Source organism: Brassica oleracea, chromosome C9 (assembly GCF_000695525.1).
Source record: "Brassica oleracea var. oleracea cultivar TO1000 chromosome C9, BOL, whole genome shotgun sequence".
NCBI lineage: Eukaryota > Viridiplantae > Streptophyta > Magnoliopsida > Brassicales > Brassicaceae > Brassica > Brassica oleracea.
Window position 1 is genome coordinate 12,775,324 of NC_027756.1, and position 23,831 is coordinate 12,799,154.

General features: G+C 36.9%; 3 protein-coding genes and 1 long non-coding RNA gene across 5 annotated transcripts; 1 reads left to right on the plus strand and 3 right to left on the minus strand.

Moving 5' to 3' along the window:
* Window positions 1-536: 536 nt before the first annotated feature.
* On the plus strand, window positions 537-1,274 carry LOC106316113 (lipid transfer protein EARLI 1). Its single transcript, XM_013753983.1, has one exon. It carries the CDS (start codon window positions 589-591, stop codon window positions 1,030-1,032), a length of 444 nt encoding a protein of 147 aa, XP_013609437.1. The 5' UTR covers window positions 537-588; the 3' UTR covers window positions 1,033-1,274.
* Window positions 1,275-14,133: 12,859 nt separating this feature from the next.
* Window positions 14,134-23,325, minus strand: LOC106317882. Its single transcript, XR_001265242.1, has 3 exons — window positions 22,789-23,325; window positions 14,718-14,719; window positions 14,134-14,147 (listed from the first exon to the last, which is right to left on the minus strand). It is a non-coding gene; the product is annotated as an uncharacterized LOC106317882 (long non-coding RNA).
* Window positions 18,204-19,383, minus strand: LOC106317879 (36.4 kDa proline-rich protein). Its single transcript, XM_013755681.1, has one exon. It carries the CDS (start codon window positions 19,324-19,326, stop codon window positions 18,472-18,474), a length of 855 nt encoding a protein of 284 aa, XP_013611135.1. The 5' UTR covers window positions 19,327-19,383; the 3' UTR covers window positions 18,204-18,471.
* On the minus strand, window positions 21,285-22,621 carry LOC106317881. Of its 2 annotated transcripts, none has more exons than XM_013755683.1 (6): window positions 22,607-22,621; window positions 22,399-22,527; window positions 22,160-22,323; window positions 21,961-22,075; window positions 21,720-21,871; window positions 21,285-21,635 (listed from the first exon to the last, which is right to left on the minus strand). In XM_013755683.1, exons 2-6 carry the CDS (start codon window positions 22,399-22,401, stop codon window positions 21,605-21,607), a joined length of 465 nt encoding a protein of 154 aa, XP_013611137.1. In that variant the 5' UTR covers window positions 22,402-22,527; window positions 22,607-22,621; the 3' UTR covers window positions 21,285-21,604. The 2 variants fall into 2 exon arrangements, with proteins under 2 accessions (XP_013611137.1, XP_013611139.1); XM_013755685.1 differs by having other exon boundaries at window positions 22,160-22,261; window positions 22,379-22,527.
* Window positions 23,326-23,831: the final 506 nt, after the last annotated feature.

A 23,831-nucleotide genomic window follows, 5' to 3' on the forward strand; every position in this document is an offset into this window, starting at 1 on the left:
ATAAATTTACAGAAAAAAACACATAGACACACACACAGTGTATATATATATTTTTTTTCACACACACAATATTCCGGGTTTTTCATTTGTCAATTTGCCACTAAATGTCATTATATCAATCGATCACGTCATATATACGATCATGCAAATTTACAAAAAAACACACACACACACACACAATATTCCAGGTTTTTCATTTGTCAATTTGCCACTATATGTCATTATTATATCAATCGATCACGTACTATATACGATCATGCTTTTTCAAAAAAAAAATATATATATACACGATCATGCAAATGTTGTTAGTTTAACTGCTTAGAGGAGATCTTGTCTAATCCAGATCCGAGAGTCCATGCGTTATGCTTAATTAAGAAGGATATTCATTTATCATTTTTATGTAATCCAATAAGAAGTATAAAACCAATTTTTTTTGATAAAATCATATACTATATGAAAGAGGTCATAAAACATCTTGGCCCATGCTTCAAACTGCTATAAAAGCCACTCGAATTCTTCATTTTCTCCTCATTCCAATTCACACACAACATAGACTCTTTTGTCTCTAACCAAAAGAGGAATTTAACAATGGCTTCAAGAACGAAAAGCTTTTTAGCCATTTTCTTGATTCTGAACATCCTTTTCTGCACAACAATCTCTGCCTACGATAATTGCGGTTGCCCTTCTCCCAAGCCAAAACCTCACCCCTCCCATAAGCCAAAACCTAACCCTAAACCCAAACCAACCCCAACTCCAACCCCTAGCCCTGTCACAGCCAAATGCCCTAGAGACGCTCTTAAACTAGGAGTCTGCGCCAACGTGCTCAGCGGTCTACTCAACATCACCCTTGGGAAGCCACCTGTGAAGCCATGTTGCATCCTCATCAAAGGACTTGCTGATCTTGAAGCCGCGGCTTGTCTTTGCACCGCGCTTAAGGCTAACATCCTTGGGATCAACCTGAACATCCCTATCTCACTCAGTCTGCTTCTCAATGTTTGTAGCAAAAAGGTTCCCCCTGGTTTCCAATGCTAATCAAGATTATAATTATACAACCACCACTTGATGTCAACATACATATCTTCTTGTTTGGATAGACAAGATAATATATGTAATATAGATTCTGTAGTATTTTCTGTGTGTTTATGTATGAATGTATGTGTGTATGTGATTTCTACAACTCTAAACTTCACATTTGTTTTTATTTTGTTCTCTTATATATACAGTCACAGGGGTGTTGTTGTACTGGTTGTTGTTTAAATTAATGAATAATATGTTTAATACTCTTTATGATCTCATAATCGTTATATAACATGTATAAAATCTTATCAGACCACGTTGATCAAGCGAAATATACACGGAAACAATCGTTTAAAATGACAGAGATGGATTTGATTACCAGAGATCAAAGGTAATTTATTAGTTGATAAGGGCAACTCGTGTATATATGGATGCGGTCGCTGATAATTGACACCTGGTGACATTCGTGTTTTAACCAAAATTTTTCCTATGTAAGAGAGTAAGACGAAATTTGTGTCAACCTCTTATCATTTTAGTGATACTGAGTACTGACAAATGGATAGGGGTTCCAATAAATCAAATGAAAAGAGGTATATGTATATATGGAATAATCAAGGATGAACTTACCAAAGGGACGGTCAACTTTATAGAACAAAAAAAAGAGGTACTAACGCGTTTTTTGAAAGGGAGGTATAGGTGTTTCCACCATAGAATTAGTTTCCAAAAAATTGGAAAAAATAGACACATAAAACTTAGATTTGTCCCAATAAAATTTCTGTTAATACCATAATATCCTTTAATTAATTAATTAGTCTGAATTATAAATAATAATTTTCATAATTGATGTGAGGTTTTAGACTTCACCACATCCATATTGGTCAGCCACAGCACTACTCGTAATGGACCAAGGCAACTCGCAGGCCCATTCCAGCTCACGTACCTCATCACACACAATATATAACATATTATTAGTGCTGTGATTAGGTTAAGCGAGCATAAGGAAACATACAATTTACGGCAACAAGAATCAGATCAGTCAGTTCAATAAGCAAGAAGAAGGAGTCAACAATACAAGATAAGGCTTAAGTCTATCTTATCTAAGGGCTTTGTTGTATCTTCTAGCTTGGAGTATTTGGTTCTTTGTAAACAAACTATCTAGCACACTGATTTGGTGTTATTAGAGTCTCTTTGATCTAGTGGAGTTTGGGAGTAGGAGTTCTCCCACGAGACGTACCGTGCGTGCTACATGCTGGGAACTCGTTAAATTGATTGTGTCTTTACTTTCAGTTTAAACCTAGATCTAAGACTAACTTGAAACCTAAGCAACCTAACTAAATTCTTCTACAAGTGGTATTAGAGCATCCATGTTACATCAAGGTTGCTTAGGTTAGAGAAAGAGAGATATAACCAGTACCTGTTTGATGGTGACGTCGAAGGAACGCGTGGACATAGACCGTTTCGAAGGTGATGGTGATTTCGCTCTATGGAAGGTGAGGATGCTTGCTCACTTTGGAGTACTCAGATTGAAAGCGATTCTCACTGATGAGAAGCTTTTAAAGGATGATTCAGACCCAAAGGATGAACCCGAGTCTGCCATAAAGGACACGGGAAAGGGGATAGCTGGACTTGTTGCAACCACACCTGCAATTGACCCTGCAAATTTTGAAAAATTAGAGAAAGCCAAGGACCTGATTGTGCTGAATGTTGGGAACAAAGTCTTAAGGAAAATTCAACACAGTGAGACTGTGGCTGCAATGTGGAGTACACTAAACAATTTGTACACAGAGACTTCCTTACCCAACCGGATTTATCTACAGCTCAGGTTCTACACTTTCAAGATGGCTGATTCAAAATCTTTTGATGAGAATGTGGATGACTTCCTAAAGCTAGTGGCAGATTTAAACAATCTGCAAGTTGAAGTATCAGAGGAAGTTCAAGCTATCCTACTGCTAAGCTCTCTGCCTAACAAGTATGATCAACTCAAGGAGACTCTCAAGTATGGGAGAGACACACTGAGTCTAGCTGAGGTTACTGGGGCCGCTTGGTCCAAAGAGAGAGAGAGAGCTGATCGAGAGTGGTAAGTTTACCAGGTCAGGTGGAGAAGGTCTAATGGTAACTGATAGAGGAAGATCAGACCAGCGATCTGGAAAGGGCAATGGAAAATCCTATAAAGGAAGATCCAAAAGACGGAATGGAAGATCTAAGTCACGTCCTAGGAACAACAAGAGAACCAAAGGATGTTTCATATGTGGTAAAGAGGGCCATTGGAAGCGAGAGTGCCCTGAGAAGAGATCTTTCAAACCGCAGGACTCAGCCAATATAGCAGCAGAGTCTACAGAGCCTCTAATCCTAACCGTCAGCACCCAGGATACTAAAGATGAGTGGGTGATGGATTCAGGCTGTTCGTTTCATATCACACCTGACAAAAGCTTCCTATTTGACTTGGAAGAATTCAAGGGAGGCAAAGTGTTAATGGCGAATAACACTCACAGCAACGTTCAAGGAATTGGAAAAATTAAAATTCTTAATCCAGATGGTTCTCTGGTTATCTTAACAGGAGTCAGATACATGCCAGATATGAGCAGAAATTTGATTTCGTATGGAATCTTGGAAACATCAGGTTGTCGATATGAAGGCAAGGACCTCATGGTCAATTTCTACAAGGACGATAAGAGGATTCTCTCAGGAAGATATCATCTTGGACTATATTATCTTCAAGAAACAGTCTTAAGAGGAGAGGCTAATCTATCAAGACCTGAAAGGAATATGACTAATGTTTAGTACTCACGCCTCGGTCATATGAGTCTCAAAAATATGTCTAAACTTGTCAAGAATGGATTTATCCCTGACAAAGATGTAAAGGAGTTGGATTTCTGTGAGCACTGTATAATTGGGAAGTCGCATAAGCTGAGCTTTCCTAAAGCTAAGCACGTGACTAAAGGGATTCTAGAGTGTGTTCACTCTGACCTTTGGGGCTCTCCGTCTACACTAGACAGTCTTGCTGGAAATAAGTACTTTGTGACTCTTATTGATGATTTCTCAACGAAAGTCTGGATTTATTTTTTGATGACTAAAGATGAGGTATTTTCTAAGTTCAGAGAATGGAAGGCTGAAGTTGAAACTAAGACAGAGAAGAAGATCATATGTTTAAGAACTGATAATGGCTTGGAGTTCTGCAATAAAAGTATGATGAGTATTGCAAGAAATATGGGATTAAGAGGCACAGAACCTGCACTTACACTCTGCAGCAGATGGGGTTTCAGAGAGGATGAACAGAACTATTATGGATAAGGTGAGATGTATGTTAGCCGAATCTAGCTTGGACCAAAGCTTCTGGGCAGAAGCTGCATCTACTGCAATCTATTTGATTAACAGGTCACCCAACTCTACTTTGAATTTTAAGCTGCCTGAGGAAGTTTGGTCAGGTTTTAAACCTGATTTAGGACACTTTAGGACGTTTGGATGTTCCGCATATGTTCATGTGACAGAGGAGAAAACTGGACCCAGAGCCATCAAGGGAGTGTTTGTAGGATATCCTATGGGCTCTAAAGGATATCGAGTATGGATAGAAGACGAAGGGAGGTGTAGAACAAGTAGAAACATTGTCTTCAATGAGGATGAGCTATATAAGCATACGCTTGCCAAAGAAAAGGAGAGCACATAAGTAACTAAGGAGAAAGAGAAGCATCGTGAAACACGAACTAAGAAGAGAGTATCATTCAGTGATGAATTGATCAGGGGACCTTCTCGTTCTTCCGAATCCGAAGATTCACCTGATCAAGGTGGAGAAGATTCATCATCTGACAACTCTACCAGCTCTAGTAACCAGGAACGCGGTGAGGAAGTTGAGAGTGAGACTGGAGACACTGAATCACTAGACACTTATGTCTTGGCACGAGATAGAGAGAGGAGACAGAACGTGAGACCACCATCTCGATATGAGGATGGAAATTTCGTAGCTTAAGCGCTCAATGTCATTGGAGATCTGGAAGTAGAGGAACCCAAATACTTTGCTGAAGCCATGAGAAGTCGAGAGAGAAAGCTATGGAAACAGGCTGCTGATGAGGAGATGGAATCTCATAGAAAGAACAGAACCTGGGATCTCATTGATAGACCAGCGAAGGCAAAGCTTGTCGGATGCAGATGGTTGTTTAAGCTAATTTCGGGGATCCCAGGTGTTGAGGATGAATGATACAAGGGTAGATTAGTTGCTAAAGGATATTCTCAGAGAGAAGGAGTTGACTATAATGAGATCTTCTCACCGGTTGTAAAACATGTCTCCATCAGGCTTATGCTTAGTATTGTGGTGAATCTAAACCTAGAACTAGAACAGATGGAAGTGAAAACAACCTTCCTACATGAGAGCTTAGAGGAAAGAATATTAATGGAACAGCCTGAGGGCTTTATAAAACCAGGAACAGAGAACAAAGTTTGCTTGCTGAGAAAGTCTCTGTATGGTTTGAAGCAGTCTCCAAGAAGATGGAACCACCGGTTCAACAGTTTCATGAAGGATCGGCTATTTGAGCGTTGCAGCAAAGACCTATGTGTCTACATGAGAGATGTTAAAACCGACGAAGCCATCTATCTACTTCTCTATGTCGACGACATGTTGATTGCTTCAAGAAACAAGAAAGTGATCAAGGATCTTAAAGAGAAGCTGAGTGGGGAGTTTGAGATGAAAACATGGACAAAGCATCCAGAATATTGGGAATGGACATCATCAGAGATAGAAAGAAAGAAACGTTGATTCTGTCCCAAAGAAAATATATTGAAAAAGTGCTAAGAACGTTCGGAATACAGGACGCCAAGGCTGTAGTCACTCCCACATCATCTCAGTTCAAGCTTCAGAGTCTAACATGAAAAGAATGGAAAGAAGGCAGCACATATGGAAAGGATTCCTTATGCCAGTGCTGTAGGAAGCCTAATGTATGCAATGGTCGGGTCGAGGCCCGACCTAGGATTTTCAGTAGGCTATGTCTGTCGCTTCATGAGTAAACCAGGAAGGGACCACTGGTCAGCAGTCAAATGGGTTCTAAGATATTAACAGGGAGAAATGAATTCAGATTTAACATTCAAGAAGCATTCTACACTACAAGTAGAAGGTTATTCAGACTCAGATTATGCAACAGACATGGACAAGAGACGTTCAGTAACAGGCTATGCATTCAAGTTCACAGGCAATACAGTTTCATGGAAATCATGTCTACAATCAGTTGTTGCACTATCCACTACAGAAGCCGAATACATGGCTATGAATGAAGCAGCTAAAGAAGCAGTGTGGCTAAAAGAAATATACACAAAGTTAGGATTCAAGCAACACGGGATCAAACTCTATTGTGATTCTCAAAGTGCTCTAGCCCTAGCAAGAAATCCAGTCAATCATGAGAAGGCTAAGCATATAGCTACCAAGTTCAACTTCATTCGAGACCTAGTGGAAGCATGAGATATTGTTGTAAACAAGTTTCATACTAATGTTAACCCTGCGGATTTGCTAACAAAGACGGTACCTGGTCAGAAGTTCCAGCTTTGATGTGAGCTTTTGAATGTCCTCTGACTGGACATGAAGCAGCTCCAAGTGACTCAGGTGACTTGACCCCATCCTCGCAAATCACAAGTAACAACCTCATGTTAGTGGTTACGAACTGGAGTCAACAGACAACTGATACTATCGTGACAGTAAATTAAGAGGAGTAACCCGGAGTAGAAGCAGAATCGAGAAGAGTGCTCGGTTCAGGTGGAGGACCTCATCAAACAGTCACGGGTTTGATGTTATGGAAGAGAGGAATCATGACTTTCACATCTTAGAGATAACACCTACAGTGAGAAAAACAGAAAACAATTGTCAGTGACTACTTTTGTCCTAAGATAAAAACACCACTGACGAATGAGGTTTTGCTGTGAGCTTACCTAAAGGAGAATAGCATGTGTTGGACAGTGTCAGATCAAGGAAAGGTTTCAGGTTCGAAACCTAATCAACTCGTCGCAGAGCTGAATTGACTACTAAAACATTAAGAGGAGTCAGATCGACAGAACACAACACACGCAATGAAGAATCTGTTGAAACAAAATCTTACTTGGTCTACGAAAGAGGTGGAGTATAATGATGGAGCTAAGGTATGAGCTCAAGCGGTGATTGAATCAAGACCGCCTTCAGAAATGAAGCTCACGACAGAGCTGAATACGTGTCGGAGAAGGTGAAACGGTCACTGGAGAAGACATGCAAAAGGAATCAAAGAATTAGCAAACTGCTAAATCGAACATCTTCTCATCTTTGCAAATGATCCTATTCTCTCAAAGTCTTAAGAGGTATTAGATGTACCTGAGGATAGAGAAGAAGGAGGAGCGACGCCTTCATGGTGAAGCTAATTAGACCTTTCCCGGCGGAGCTCGGCTGAGCTCAGCGAAGCTTCAAGTACTCGCTGCGTTGACAGGTCGAGAGGAAACGAGAGAAAGAGAGAGACACTAGAGAGAGAGTGGGAGATCGCATCTGATATGTTCACTCAACCAAAGAGACACGAGTTAGAGTTGTTGGTTAAGGATGCATGGGCCAACGGTTGGGCTTAAGTCAAAACGGTGGAGATTTGTGAGATTTTGGACTTCACCACATCCATATGGGCCAGCCACAACAATACTCGTAATGGGCCAAGACAACTCGCATGCCCACTCCAGCTCATGTACCTCATCACACACAATATATAACATATGATTAGTGATGTGGTTAGGTTAAGGCGAGCATAAGGAAACATACAGTTTACGGCAACAAGAATCAGATCAATCAGTTCAATAAGCAAGAAGAAGGAGTCAACAATACAAGATAAATAGCTTAGGCTTAAGTCTATCTTATCTAAGGGCTTTGTTGTATCTTCTAGCTTGGAGTATTTGGTTTTTGTAAACAAACTATCTAGCACACTGATTTGGTGTTGTTAGAGTCTCATTGATCTAGTGGAGTTTGGGAGCAGGAGTTCTCCCACGAGACGTACCGTGCTAGAGGCCGGGAACTCATTAAATTGATTGTGTCTTTACTTTCAGTTTAAACCTAGATCTAAAACTAACTTGAAACCTAAGTAACCTAACTAAATTCTTCTACCATTGATTTTATTTTACATTAGAAAATAAAAATGAAAAAAAAAACAGAAAGAAAAAAAACGAGAGAGGTAAAACTTAAACTTTACCCTAATTTTTCAGTTTTATCGTCATCTCCACCTAAAGCTTCTCAATCCATTAATGGCGATTTAAAATTTTGGAAAATCTTTATTTTTTCATCGGTGTTCTTCCACTTTCTTTTGTTTCTAATCTCTTTGTCATTTTCCTCCTCTTTGTTTTCAGACACAAATCAACGAAATTGATATGTTTTTTCCTTTATGGATTTCGCCAGACAGTTCCTTTATACTCAGTATCATCAATTTCATCAAAAACCAACGTTCTTTTATACTCGGTATGCAATTAATTCTATAGATTCTTAGAACCCTAAATTTTTCCTGAGAAACAAATTGTTATCTCTTTTCAACTAAAATTAGTTCTATGGGTTGTACTAGCAGAATGTGATCAGTTTTTGGGATTCTTTATGATATAACCCCTTTTCACGTTGTGTGTCTATATTATTGAAAGGTCTCTTGTGTTGCCGCAAGTTCATGAGTTATGAACCATTCTTGTTTTTTTCATTTATATAATATTTAAATTAGATTTTCATATGGTTTGGTTTATGTGTTTGACTTGTCACATCCGGTGAATGATGAATCAGTCTCTCCCTCGTTGGTGAAGTGGGCAAATTCTCACCCAAAGCATACATTCCTCCAACCTGTTACAATTGATGCCACAGCAGTGCAAGTGGATAATACAATTGCTCTATCGTGTTTTAGTCCCCGAGCCTGATAAAAAAAAAGAGAAAAAAAAGAAGAAAAAATTACTAGAATGTTATAGAAAAATTGGTTTATTACCAGAGTGTTATACATCTTTTTAAAATTACTAGAATGTTTGGATATCTTTAGTAAATGACAATAAAAACTTTTGATTAGTTTTTTTTAATTAAAATTATTTTTAAACACTAAATCCACATCAGTAATAACAATCCACATCAACAAATCCATCGTTTTGTTATCCTCTGGTCAGTTTTTATACTACATGGATGACAATTCTTAACCTAACACACAAATCTCTCTCTCTCTCTTTGTGACGCTTCCTTCTCCTCCAATCCATCACGTTTGACCTCCTCACCACCACCACCATCGCAATCTCTCCTTCCGCTCGTCACCACCACCACCACTCATTCACTCGTCACCACCACCATCGCCATCTTTCCCATCCGCCATCGTTCGTCACCACCACCATCGCTTCTCAGATTCGTCACCACCACCACCCGCCATTTCTCTCTCTCTCTCTCTCTCTCTCTCTCTCTCTCTCTCTCCACTATCTGATTCTCTTCTTCTTTTCCACTCTTGTAGTGCTCTCTCCCTCTCTCTTTCTCTCCTTTGAATCTGATTTTGATTTGTTTTTTGGTAAAGGAAGTTGGAGGAAGCACAAGAGGCCTGATGAGACGAGGTGACTGGAGGTCTCTCTTTTGTTCCATCACCGAACTGCCACAGACCAAGGTCTCTCTTCCCCCTCCTCTCACTTCTTTTTACTTATCTTCATCTCGTAACATTGTTGGATTGTAGTGGGATTTGTAGTTGTTAAAGTCCGCTACTTTGGATTGCTCTTTGCTCAAGGTTGAGGCGGAGAGAACAGATCCGGAGGCAGGAGCCGAAGAGGAGGTCCGAAAGAAGACAGAGCCAGAGGCTGGAGAAGACGGAACATCGAGGCGGCTGGAGATTTTTTTTTTAGGTATAGTTTTTTTTTTTTAATTTGGTCTAGTGTAAACCGAGATAAGGAAATGTAGTGGTTTGATTTTATTTTTAATTTCTGGTTTAGTTTTGTAAGCCGGAATAAATTTGTAAATCAATTTTAATTATAAATAGTTTTATTTTATTATAGAATGACATATCATAGCAAAAATATATGAATCCTAATCAATTTGTAGCTAAAAACAGAAAATGTTTAGATAACTCAGTCATATCGTTTAGATAACCCAGCCGTATCGTTTATATAAATCAGCCATACCTCAAACATACCCTAAAATCGGAAAACTGAATTCAAGTACTTTAGAAAGTTATATTGAAGATCATCTTATCAATATCAAGTGAATACAAATCAACTGAATGTGTATAGTTTATTGAAGTTGATACTTTAACTTGATCTTGAGATATATGTTCTCTTACAATCACTTATATAATTCTTACTTACAAGACTCTTACTTTAATATTTTCATAAATCTAAACCTCAAATCCTAAACTATAGAATTATAAAGTTATAAAAATTATAAAGTTTATCTTTAAACATTAAATCCGATATAGTTTTATTATTTAAAGTTTAAGGTTTAGGTTTATAGTTTAGAGTTAAACTCAAATTTTAATCATTTAAAAAAAAAATCTTTAATTTAAAATTTCATTTTAAATTTTGATTTAAACCCGTAACTATATTCTTTAAATTTAAGCAATTTTTAAAAAAAAATTGAAAAGAACTAAATTTGAATTTATATTGCTTTTTTCATGACCATTGATTGATTTTAGTCTAAGGGTTCAATATTTTCAATATAAAATTATAATATTTTAAAATTTAAACTACAAATATAAAATTATAAAGTTAAATATTTTCAAAACATTATCTCAAACCATATCTATTTCGAACCTTTAACCCTAAACCCTAAACCACATACTTTGACCTATACCATAAAACATTAAACTTCAAACTTTAAACAATTTTTAATTAATCATATACCATAAATTCTAACTACAAATGTTAAAACTCTAATATTTTTTAATTTAAAAATATAATCTTAAATGTTAAATCGAAACCCAAAACACTATATACCAAACCCTAAACTCACTCAATTATATATCCTAAACTTTAAACTTCATATTTAAACCACACATCAAAAAATCAACATAATAAATTCCAATTTTTAAAATTTAAAAATTTATCAAAAATACAGTTTAATATAAAATATAATTTTAACCCTCAAAATTAAAACATTAACCATTGATTGTTTTAATCTAAGAGCTACAAATCCATCTTGGTGTTATTTTCTAACTTCTTTCTCATTGGTTAGTTTTTGAGTACAAGGATTACAATTCTTGACCATTGATTAGTTTTGATCTAATGGTCTAAAATGGTTTTTTTCTTCACTTTCTCTCTTCTACTTGACGTCTCCTTCTCCTATTTTCTTTCCTTCGGGAGTTCTTCACAGTCCCAGATCTTCTTCATCTCTCTCACTTTCTGTCTTGTAAACAAGAGAGATTCATACATCATCATTAATTTCTTATGCCTTAGTATATTTGGTTTGTAAATCTTAGAAGTGAGAGAAGAAGAAACGTCAAAGAAAAAAGAAGATTGCTGAAGAAGAAGAAAAAGTGTCGAAGAAGACTGGTCTTCGCCGTCGTCACGGATATTGAGCTCGTCGTCGTCGCCATCTATACTCGCCGACGTCATCCTTGTTGTCGTTTCTCAGATCCATCTTCACCGGTCTCCGTCTTTACCGTAGTCGCCACCACCACCGCTTGTTACCACACTGGTCACCTCTCTCTCTTGCAATCTCTCTCGCTCTTTCTCTGTTTTTCAAATTTGTTCTTGTTACTGGAAGGTGAACAAGGCAGAGGAGCTTGGTGGTGAAGGAGGTAACAAAACCGTTGTGTTTCTTGAAGACGTCAGAGCTCTCGTGGTAACGGGACTGCGGCGGCGAAGGAAGAAGAAAATAATGACCTTGCGGCTTCGTGATGTGGAAGAAACACACTGTGATTTGGTTAGGTTTAGATTTTGTTGACGATGGCTGCAAGCTTTTTTGTTTCTAGGTTTTAGATTAGGGTTGGTTTATAATTAAACTCAGCCGACAACCATTGCTATAGATCTGTCTCATATTTTTAAGTTTTTAGATCTATGTTGTTTATGCGACTGATTTATCTCTTGAATGGTATAAGCCAGCCGTAACGTTCCTATAACTCAGCCGTCGAGTGTAATTTGTTTCGCGGCGTTTCGTATTTTGGGCGGGAACAAACGCATTCCTTCAACTCTGAACACAATACTAAAACTTTAATCTTTTCTTAAATTTGAACCTGAATCCCTACACTCTAGAACTATAAGGTTATAAAAATTATAAACTCAGCCGTAACGTATGCATAAGTCAGCTGTAATTTGATTATAACTCAGCCGTAACGTATGCATAACTCAGCCGTAAAGTATGCAAACTCACTCGTAACGTATCTGAATAGTATAAGTCAACCGTAATGTTCCTATAACTCATCCATCGATTGTAAATTTTTTCGCGACGTTTCATATTTTGGGCGGGAACAAAATGTTTTGGGGGGAACAAAATGTTTTGGGGGGAACAAAATGTTTTGGGCGGAAACAAAATCATTCCTTCAACTCTGAACACAATATTAAAACTTTAATTTTTTCTTAAATTTGAACCTCAAACCCTAAACCATAGAACTATAAAGTTATAAAATTATAAAGTTTATCTTTTGATCACAATATTAAAACTTTAATCTTTTCGTAAATTTGAACTTCAAACCCTAAACTATAGAACTATAAAGTTATAAAAAAATTATAACCTCAGCTGTACCGTATGCATAACTCAGCCGTAACATATGCATAATTCAGCCATAACGTATGTGTTGGAGACTCATTGTATGAACTAAAGTTATCATATTCAGATGACGCACCATCTGAGTCATCAAACATATAAAATCATCTTTCAAATTCATCATCTTCTTCGTCTTCTCTCCTTTTCTTATTTTTTTTGTTCAACTCTCTCCTTTTCTTACAATTTAGAGGACTTAGCTTCTTCATCTCTCTCTTTGAGTCTTTCTTCTTCTGCAAGACGACGAATCCAATGAGAGAGGGAGCATTCTTGCAGGATGTCGAACCGCCATACATGACAGTGGAGGAGAGGAAGCTTCTCTTTAACCGATCATCATCGAAAACGACGACAACTGCAGTAGATCTGTCTCAGATTTTTATTTTTTTTAAATCTGTTTATAGACCTAGTTGCGGAAACAATAATTACCAGATCCATAAGATCTCAGAGAAAGATGAAGAAGATAGATAAAAAAAATGAAGAATAAAGATAACATAGACTCTTATTTTACTGTTGTAACATTATACTAGTGATGACATGGCAAATCCGAGTTGATGACATGGCGGATGGCATGGAAAATTGGTTAGTCGGCCGCCAAACGAATATATAACTCAGCCTAAATAAGTCTGCCCTCATGTACAATGTAAGTCAGCCGAAACGTGGATACTAGTTCAGGAATTAATCTTTTGCTAATAAATCAGTCGTAATTAGGATGCAAAATCATAAGTCATTCGTATCATCAAATAAATCAGCCGTCAAAGGAATGCTATTCTAGTAATTAATCTTTTGCTAATAAGTCAGCCGTAAATAAACTGAGTTTACTGTTAATCCATCAAATTATGGCTGATTAAATATAACTCAGCCGTAACAACATCCCATAAGTCGGTCGTAAATTCAATAACTCAGCCAGATGATGTTCGTTAACTCAGCCGTGGAAACATAACTCAGCCATGTCTTAACTATAACTTAGCTGAATTTTCCAGAAATCAAACCGCCGATGTATAAGTCAGCCGTAACGCGTATACGTAAGTCAGCCGTTATCCCATAAATCAGCCAATCTAATTCGTTAAGGGTGTTGGAGTCTTTACACCCCCGGGACTCACGTTTTCTATTTAAAAAAAATAAATATTAAATGATATTTTCATAAAGGAAGAAAGGAGAATTTTTCAAGAGTGGGAGAGGCATATGGAATTGATCTCCAACTATGGCTTATTAAATATAACTCAGCCGTAACAACATCCCATAAGTCGGTCGTAAATTCAATAACTCAGCCAGATGATGTTCGTTAACTCAGCCGTGGAAACATAACTCAGCCATGTCTTAACTATAACTTAGCTGAATTTTCCAGAAATCAAACCGCCGATGTATAAGTCAGCCGTAACGCGTGTACGTAAATAAGCCGTTATCCCATAAATCAGTCAGATTTCTGTAAATCAGCTGTAACTAACAGCTGACTTATGTTCTTAAGTCAACAGTTTTCTCTTAAGTCAGCCGCGTTGTTTAATTCAGCCGCAACGTAGCAATAACTCAGTCGTAACGACGTATATGGCGCTTTACGGCTGACTTAATGAAAACACGGAACCAAATTCCTACGTGGCGCTGGGTTTTTGCTTATGTGGCACTAAAAAGTAATGACATTCGTGTAAATACGTTTTTTCTCATAACATAAAAAAAGGGCACGCTTGGTATAAAAAAAATGGCAGTAATAAAAAAAAAGATTTGTATGGTTCTAGTCAATTGTCCTAAAATATGTAATATTTGAGTAAACTTCCAAAAAAAAAAAGAAAAAGACTAGAATGATGAATTTCAAACAAAAGTCAGTTTTTTTCTTTTTTTGCAAACACTATTCTTTGTTTACTGAACGGTTTGATGATAAAGATCTCCATGAACATGAGTGAGTTTATGCATTTTCAGTTGCTTGGAACATGCGGCCTCAGTTGCAAAAACGTTCTCGATGTCTGAATGTGTTGTTGTTGAGATTAAGGAGCCAAAACCAGTTTCTGCAGGCAACTCAATGGACAATTCAGGTTACTCCTAATACTCTGAATCCATTGATGGAAGCTTAGACAATAACATCAGAATCATGTTTCTTTATCTCTGAATCTCTTTGACTTTGTCTTGTTGTAGGATATGGATACTGGGATAGACCAGCTGAATTTACTCTTGAAGATGAGAGATAAATGAACGTTCTGAAACGAGAGTAGCTCACCGGATATTGATTACTTTTAGCTTGCAAACAAACGTTGATGTGCTAAGTGTAATGATTTTTTGAACCAGAGCATAATGTGTTAAAAGTATTCAAGAGTAATCATTGTTGTAAGTTATCATATCTTAAGTCTAACATATAAGTTTTAGCCACTTTCTGAGACATCATAATCCTATGTATTTATAAAATTTGTCCCCAAAAGAAGTTCGTAAGACACTTGAAAGTACATAAATATTTGGAGAGGCATAAGAGATTTGTTGTGATATCAAGAGAGAGAGACAAAATGAATAGCAAGAACACATGAGCATCTCCTGCTACAGCTTCTGCTTATGTCACACTTGGAACCCAATTTTCTTTGGTAAATTATCTTTGCGTATACATACATGAGAAATACTTGAATCGTGGTCCTTTCTTTATCATGCCGGAATCGAACTATTGAGGTAAAGATGATGGATTCTTGATACTTTAAGACAAACCTTTGCCTAATATTATTTTAGGTCTAAAGCATGAGTGGTACCAAGAGTCTTTGTGTCCTGGTGGTTATATACCTTGTGATGTTGTTACGAGTGGTGAGTTCGAATGACAAATCTACGCTTTTTTACCTTTGCTCGAAATTTAATTAATTCAAAGATTGTGGGAGAGAAGAACGTGGAAGAGAAGATATTGTGCGAGATTAATTGTAGATTTAGGAAAGATATAACGAAATATGAAAGTTTTTCATATTTTCGTGATTTGGCTATAATATGTATCCGACGTTGTGCAGAACACTATAGAGAGGATGGAAAATTTATTCTTCGCATAACAAAAAGTAAAAGGTAGAACAAGTTATGACACATAAACAAAAAAAAGGTAATTCACAGAATCGTGGCTATAAGTTGTAATAAGTCTATAGGTAGACTAAAGATATCTTGCTAGAATATAACCTAATGAATTCTAGCTAAGATAGAATATATAAGAAAGTTTTTTTACGTTATATATCCAGAATAGATCCATGTATAAGACTTTGTATCCGATTTCTAGACTAAGTAGATAGCTAGAATGAGTGTTCTATCCCCAGCTAGGATATAAAATAAAATATAATTTCACTATTTTTTAAAACAATTTTAAACATATAAATAGTCATACATATGTTTCTAATGGTTTTCATATTTTTTTTTATTTTTAAAATTCAATTTATTATTTTTTCCATTACAGAAAGATAAGACATGTTCAAATGACCAAAATATCAAAAACATTATTGGAACAAATAAAATTTGAGAGTCTCTCTTTTTTTTTAATTTCCCCATTCGAACTTCACTTCCATCTAATGAATTTATTCCACAATTGTTATGAGAAAATGAGAAACCAATTTAGTTTTGTCCAAGAGTACCACACAAAAAAAAAAAATCTATATAACACTGTGTCTCAGTCATGAGAATCTATAAATTTTATCATTTGCGTGTAATATATTATAGTTTTGTTCCCCGTGAATAGAAAATTTAGTAAATAGGGGTATGCAAAAATTATTTTCAATATACCTCATTCACACGGATCTAGTAACAAAACAAACAAAAAGACAAATATAGGCATAGTTGAAAAGATTTGATAGTATGGTGTCAAACCACATACATAAATATTTAATTTAGAAGGGAAGACAACGTCTAAGCTAAAAACTGTTTTGGGTACATCATGTTGTGTTTATAAATAAATAACTGAAACTGTTTTGTTGATTTGGTTAGCACCAATTTTCACTTAATGTAGTTTGATTAATATAGTTTGAAAATAAATTAAATTTTGATCTAGGAGAGCTGATTATCCAGAAAATTATATTTGAATTATCTTATTGCATAATTTATGCATCGTCCGCATAGGTGAATAAGCTGTTTGCTGAGATTTCGATTGCGGAAAGGTTATTGCGGTGACTCAAATAAATTATGTCCAGCTAATCATGTTTGTCTCCAGACAAAAGATAATGGTCAAGTCCTTGTTTGTTTTCACTTTTCTTGTGTTTGCGGAAATACGACGTGGTTTTGCCGTGATATATGAATACTACCTGGTTTATCCTGCCAGTAGTCATATTCTTGTCTCAAAGATTAAACCATGCATGTGTAAGTATGAACAAATTCAGATTGTGAAACTGCGAATGGTTCATTAAATCAGTTATAGTTTGTTTAATGGTAACTATTATTCGGGGATAACCGTAGCAATTCTAGAGCTAATACGTGTAACAAACCCCGACTTCTGAAAGAAATGTATTTATTAGATAAAAGGTTAACGCGGACTTTGGCCTTTGCTCTCATGATTCATGATAACTCGACAAAAAAAAAAAGCAGAAATATAACCCAATATAGTATTTAGCTCTAACAATATAGTATTCAACTAACAATATATCAATTTAACGAATCACAGACGTCTGATAACCTAAAAATGCTAGGAATAAAATGAGGAATATTAAAGTTTGTTTGTACGAATTGTTTTTATTCGGTCTCTCTGCTCCACACATTGTAAAATATTACTAAAACAAATAACTGAAACTATGGATCTTGTGGTTGAATGGTAAAATGATGGATTTGGAACCTCAGCACATTTCAGATTTTGATATGCTTTACGAAATTAAGTCACATTATTCATGATATTTATATAGATATAAGCTATTGCTTTTGGCTGATTTAAATATCCAGAAAAAAGTTTTGTCTATAAACTGTATTTCCCTCTAGAAATTAGTAAGAACTTTTTCATAAACTCAGGATACTCACAGGCTAATCCAAAAAAAAAAAAAAATTCTAGACCTTCAGTCTGCGTGCTAGAAAGGTGAGACTATGGTGTGTTGTCTGTCATTCCGACTTGGATGGTCCAGAATTAACAATCAAAATTCAATGGGTCTATATTGATGGTGAGCCCGTGAACCCTTTTTCCTTACTCAACTTGTGTAAAGAAAAAATCGTATACATATTGTGTACTATGTAGGTACATAGGCTGTGGAACAGTAGAAGCTACGTGCATTTTGGATTTGAATAGCTAGATAAAATAATTTACGTTTTTATTTCTTTCTGGAATTACAATTTTGTCGTTTTCTTGTATATGTGACTTAAGTTAATTTTTTTTCTCGTAATGTTTTACAGGAAAATTCCTGAACCAAAAAAAAAAATTGATAGAAGAATATTACGAGTAAAACATATTTTGACCGTTTTATCATTGTGTTTCAATCACAAAAGCTTTTTCCGTACGTACATGTAAACACACATTTCCATATCTGCATGCATACCTTCTTTTTTTTCTGCAGGCATACCTTTATCTTGGTAGAGAGGGATGTTAGTCTAGAAAACTCAAAAATAAGTCTCGCAAGGTTTTCTTAATAAGATTAAAGATTCAAATAGATGCAAAACAAAATGAAAGATTACAGCAAACAACTCAAAGAAGACCCACGCAAAAACCCTAGCTGAATCATCACAACAACGACAACGGACAACAAATTAAAAACAGCACTTGTTAAAACCCTAGACAATAAAAAAAACTGATCTTCAACAAAAGGAACACAAATATAAATATTTAGATTATTCAAAAGCCTCGAAACCCTTGATATATCGTACGTTGTTTGTTATCAAGTGAGAGGAGGGCAGATAAAACCAGGAGGAGGATTGATTCCACAAGTGATGAGAGCTTGAAGTGCAAGAGGAATGAAGATGTTTAAGTTGAGAAGCTTAAGTCTTATGGTTGTGCAAAGACAAACGGCTGCTTCTAACTCAAGTAACCCTTGTAACACTGGACAACACACATTCTCCACTGGATTTCCAAGTCCAATATGAATCAAACCTCCCAAAACGTCAACACAAGCTCCAAGCTTCAATGCGTTGATCGGACACGTTGGTTGAGCACTTCCTCCTCCGGAAGGTGGACCACCATGATACGGTGGATAACCAGAGGATGGTGGTGGAGTTGTGATCGGAGGTGGGTTAATGATCGGAGGGAGAAGTCCTGGAGGTGTTGTGATTGGAGGGAGAATTCCTGGAGGAGTTGTGACCGGAGGTGGGTTAATGATCGGAGGGAGAATTCCTGGAGGAGTTGTGACCGGAGGAGGTCTTACCATTGGTGGTGGATAGACGACCGGAGGAGGTCTTGAGATAGGCGGTGGCCTCACCACTGGTGGTGGATAAACCACCGGAGGAGGTCTAACAAACGGCGGTGATGTCCCTCCACCATGATGCGGTGGCCCACCACCACCACCACCATGATGCGGCGGCCCACCACCTTTTCCACCGTGATGTGGCGGTTTTCCACCGCCACCGCCACCGCCTCCACCACCGCCGCCGCCACCACCACCACCACCTTGATGTGGAGGCTTCGGGACAGGAGGGTGAGGGTGAGTGCAAGGAGTGCAAGCTTGGATCGTTGGTGGCAATGTGATGACCGTGGCGATCAAGAAAATGAAGAAGGAAGCCGAAACCCTCGAGCCCATTATTTGCTACTTTATTTGTTTGTCTAATATTACTGTTTTGTCTGATATTTTTGCAAATAAACATGTAAATATATAGGTGAAACTTAAGTGTTACCCGTGACTCTTGTAGGGGTGGAAACCACTAGTAATGAGTGCATGTAGATTTGATTATTTGCTATGGTACGTACCAACATGTGTGGGGTATGAAAGTGAAAAAAATTTTCCAAACTTCGAGAAATTTTTGGAGCATTTTATTGCGTTACAACTAAGAAATTTTGGAATATTTTTCAGTAAGAACTTTAAATGTTTCTTTTGTTTTGGAATGTTGTTGGTCCGATGCAAACTTCGAGGTCAAGCCCGTGACTAAAGTGTAAACAGATGATCACTGTCTCCGAACTAAAGAGTCCGTGAAATCGTTTGTTCCCTTGTGTAATTTTTTTTTGTTATTATAAAGGTTTTGTAATGATTTTTGAAGAGGACGTTTTGAGAAAATTTGGGGGGAGGGGAGGGAGAGCTTCGAGATAAGTATTCTTCGAGGGAGAAAGCTAAGCTATGACATATAAAGTAGATTTTGGCACAAGCCAAGTATGTATTAATTTTTGGAGGTTAAGTATTTGGTTTACCTCATTCAAGTAAATGGTATTTAAGATTTGGGTTTCACTTGTTTAAAACAATTACTTGCTATATTAAGTACCCGGAAAAAATTAATACTTGCAAATATTAATACTATATATAAATACTTGTTTCTAAAATATTATTCATCGCAAGTAACTAAAATAAAAATACAACCTCATACGAAAATAAGTTATATGAATTTTGCTATCTTTTTTATTAATGGCTTTCTTTTAAAATCATATGTTTTTATATATTTTCAGTTATAAATAATAAGATTTGTTATTTCATTTTTCAGAGTTGACGTCAGTATTTTATTTCTTAAGGTGAAACGAGGTAAGTAACGAGTATAAGCCAAGTTACAAAGGTCATCTCCAACTAATTTTAAAAGTTTTATCAAAAAAAAAACTAATTTTAAAAGTAAATGGATCAATATTTGCAAGACTAAAACTCATGTCATTATTTTTTAAAAAATTGTGAACGAGTAACAAAATCAAACAAACCAAGTAGTTAAAATTCGTACTTGGCTTGTGTTTGCAAGTTTTTCATCTGAGATACTTGTTACTTGGTTTGATCATTGCATGTACTTGATATTATACGATTGACAAAACTTAGGTTCACTCTCTTTGGTGAAACTTTAGATTCAATATCTCTGTTACCACAAATCAAAGTGCTACCTAGATAATTAATAAAAAATATTAAATTTTATTTAAAAAATTTAAAATAGTTGAAAAAAGAATGATGCCTAACAAAATACTAAATCCTAAATTTTAAGCCCTAAATCTAAATATAATCCTTAAATACTAAACCCAAACTTTATACCCTAAATTCAAATAGTAAGCCCTAAACCCAAACATTATACTATAAACTCAAATCCTAAACCTTAAACCCTAACTGTAAACCCAAATTCTAGACCTTAAATCCAAACCGTAAATTCTAAACCCAAACCTAAATCCTAAACTCTAAACCAAACTGTAAACCTTAAATCCAAATTCAAATCTTTTGAGTTCAGGGTTTACGGTTTGAGTTTAGGGTCTAGGATTCAAGTTTAGGATATAGGATTTGAGTTTAGGGTTTATGGTTTAGGATTTGGGCTTATGTTAATGATCTAAAGTTTGGGTTTAGGATTTAGAGTTTAGAGTTTGGGTTTAGGATTTCTTTTTTCAATTATTTTTTATTTTCTAAAAAAAAAAAATTAATATTTTTATTAAAGTTACTAAATGCAATTCTATGGCCCAACTGTTGGTTACTGTAATTGTATGGACCAATTTTTTTTTCTGATTTAGTTTGTGTTATCCTGCATGGTTTCTTGTGCTATTGTTTATTATGCAAATGGCATGTTACGTATATTGAACCACCATACTAAATATTATGTCAACCCTTCATTTTTACTATTAAATATCAGAAAATCTTCTCCTCGAGAGAGTTACTTTGCCGTAAATGGCTTAAAAAAACAGGAAATTGGGAAAAATATTGCAAAGTCTGAAATAGGAAATGCATAGCAATTTAGGAAATTATAATGAGACGAAAGCAGAGTTGTGTTGACCGTTTAACAGCTCTGTAACTTCACTCACGGGGGCGTTTGCGGCCACCACCCTCTTTGCCTTCATACCCGGATGGATTTGGCTCATCGCCTTGACCTCCAAGCGTGTTGCTGACAGAAGCGGATGCTTCACTACCTTCCCCTTCAACAATGGAGCTTCATTGGTGTTGAAAGTCTGGAAAACAGATGTACTTGTGTTATTCTAAAATGAGTTGGATGTACTTGGTGATGAAAGTCTGCACTGACAATATAATAATACCTCGGGTTAATGTGGTCACTGATTCCAGAAACAGTGAAAGTGCGGTGGTTTGAGGTGAAATTGTATGGTGTCACACGTATCTGAAATACAAAATCTTTTCCATCAAGTTCTTTAAGGCAGTGTGGGAGTTCATCACCGCCACCACCATTCATCTGCAGTAAGTTAAAAAATTGAATAGCTGAAGAGCGATTTTTACAATTGCATACGATAAACAAATGTTGTGGGAAAGTAAATAACAAACCTCATCGAGAGCTAGAACAGCTGCATCTTGTTTAGTGAGTTTAAGCATCTTTCTGTCGAACACCACAAAAGTGGCATTGTCGCTCCCATCATCAACTGATAGTTCAACACGGTCTCTGTAATAAAGGTTTACATCAGTCATCCCAATAATAAAAAATAGTCGCTAATCTTATATATCTATGAGTATAATAACTTCCCACTTTATAACACCAGTCACATTGGGATTATCACAACGATTGCAACGGAAAAAAGTGCCAGATTTGTCTAGCTTCCTGCTGCATCCAGTGCAAAAGACAAAAGACCTGCCATTTTGTCGCAGGACCTCAACAACCCGAGCATAGCAAATAAAATCAGCTTCCTGTGTCTTCACCAAGACAATAGATTTACTACTTAATAATTCTTATCTCATGCTGAAATACATTTTAAACTTTGTAGGAACCATGAATGTTATCTGCCCGTTAGAATTGGAGATGAATTTGTTTAGATCCCTATTGAGACAAGTTCCTTCTTTTTAATCCCTTCCTTGGTATCGAGACAGGGGAAGGCTTCTCCTACTGGACCTCCTAAGCTGAAAATAGATGGTATCATCAGATAAGTTAGCACATGATTAAATTTTGGTTCAACCGCAACACCTAATAAGTTGGCACCTGGCTGTGAACTCGAATCCTCTGTAATAGATTCTGAAAATTCTCTAAGGGATTGAAAAAAAAGGAAGATACCACATCATATGCTTAACATACAAACTTGAGCCGCTCAGCTTGTTCCTACAGATCATATAAGTCAAATGTACTTTTTTTAAGGACAGAACATAAAAGTGATTAAACCTAACCTCTCTCTTCAAAGCCTCTTCTCTCGCAATGTAAGCCCACCCCCCCTTGTCTGTGTATCATCTGTCGATATCTTAGCAGACTCATCCTTCGGCACAATCCCCGAGACTGAGCTCACGCCAGCCTCAAGCTTCACCGTCGAGATCTCCGTCTTGATCTTAGTGTTCCGACTCGAACCGTTGGCTCCGGAGCTGGGATCGAGTTTAGCGGCAGTGAATGTGCGGATCGAAGAGTCCTGATCAGGTTCGGGAGAGAAGTCTTCCTTGTCGTCGTACATGACGGCGTCCTCTGATACCTTGGGGTCTGAGTCGGAATTGGCTCCGCGCGCCGCGGAGATGCTCTCGAGGTCGTCGTTGGAGGAAGGAGGGAAGGAAGCGGAGGGAGGGGGTGGTCTCTACTACTTAACATCGTGATAGAAAAAAAACTTTGTGTTTGCAAACAGAGTTTAGAGAGACGGCGAGGTTGAAGAAGTGGCGAAGGATAACAAAACATTCTTTATGAGGCTGATACCAAATTCATAAACCATACGGAACTGAAGGGGCTACACATAAAACCAAACACGGAGAACCAAACGGAATTTGCTACATACCAAACCAAACCAATAAAATGTGGGACCCATAAACCAATAATAGTCACTACCCACGGGCCGGTGAATCCCACGCAATAATAGACAGAAGCCCATAACAGAAGAAAAAATTTTTTAAAAAAAAAAAAAAAAAAAAAAAGGCATGGGTCCCACAAACATGCTGACTGACGTGTCTTCCTGAAGACTCAACTGGCTCATTATATTATAGACTAGGGCAGATATATCGGTTTTTATGATATATATAATTTTGTGTAAATTTTGTTTCTATGTTCAGTTGTTTTTACCCGCGGGTTCCGCTCCAATTGACCCGCTGCGGGGCGGGTGCGGGTCGGCCATTTCGAAAAAATTCAACATGCGGGTGCGGGTGCGGGTGCGGGTTGAGTCGATTCTATGCGGGGCGGGTGCGGGTCGGTCGATTTTGAATCGCGGGTACCGCTAACCCGCAAAAAAATAAAAAAA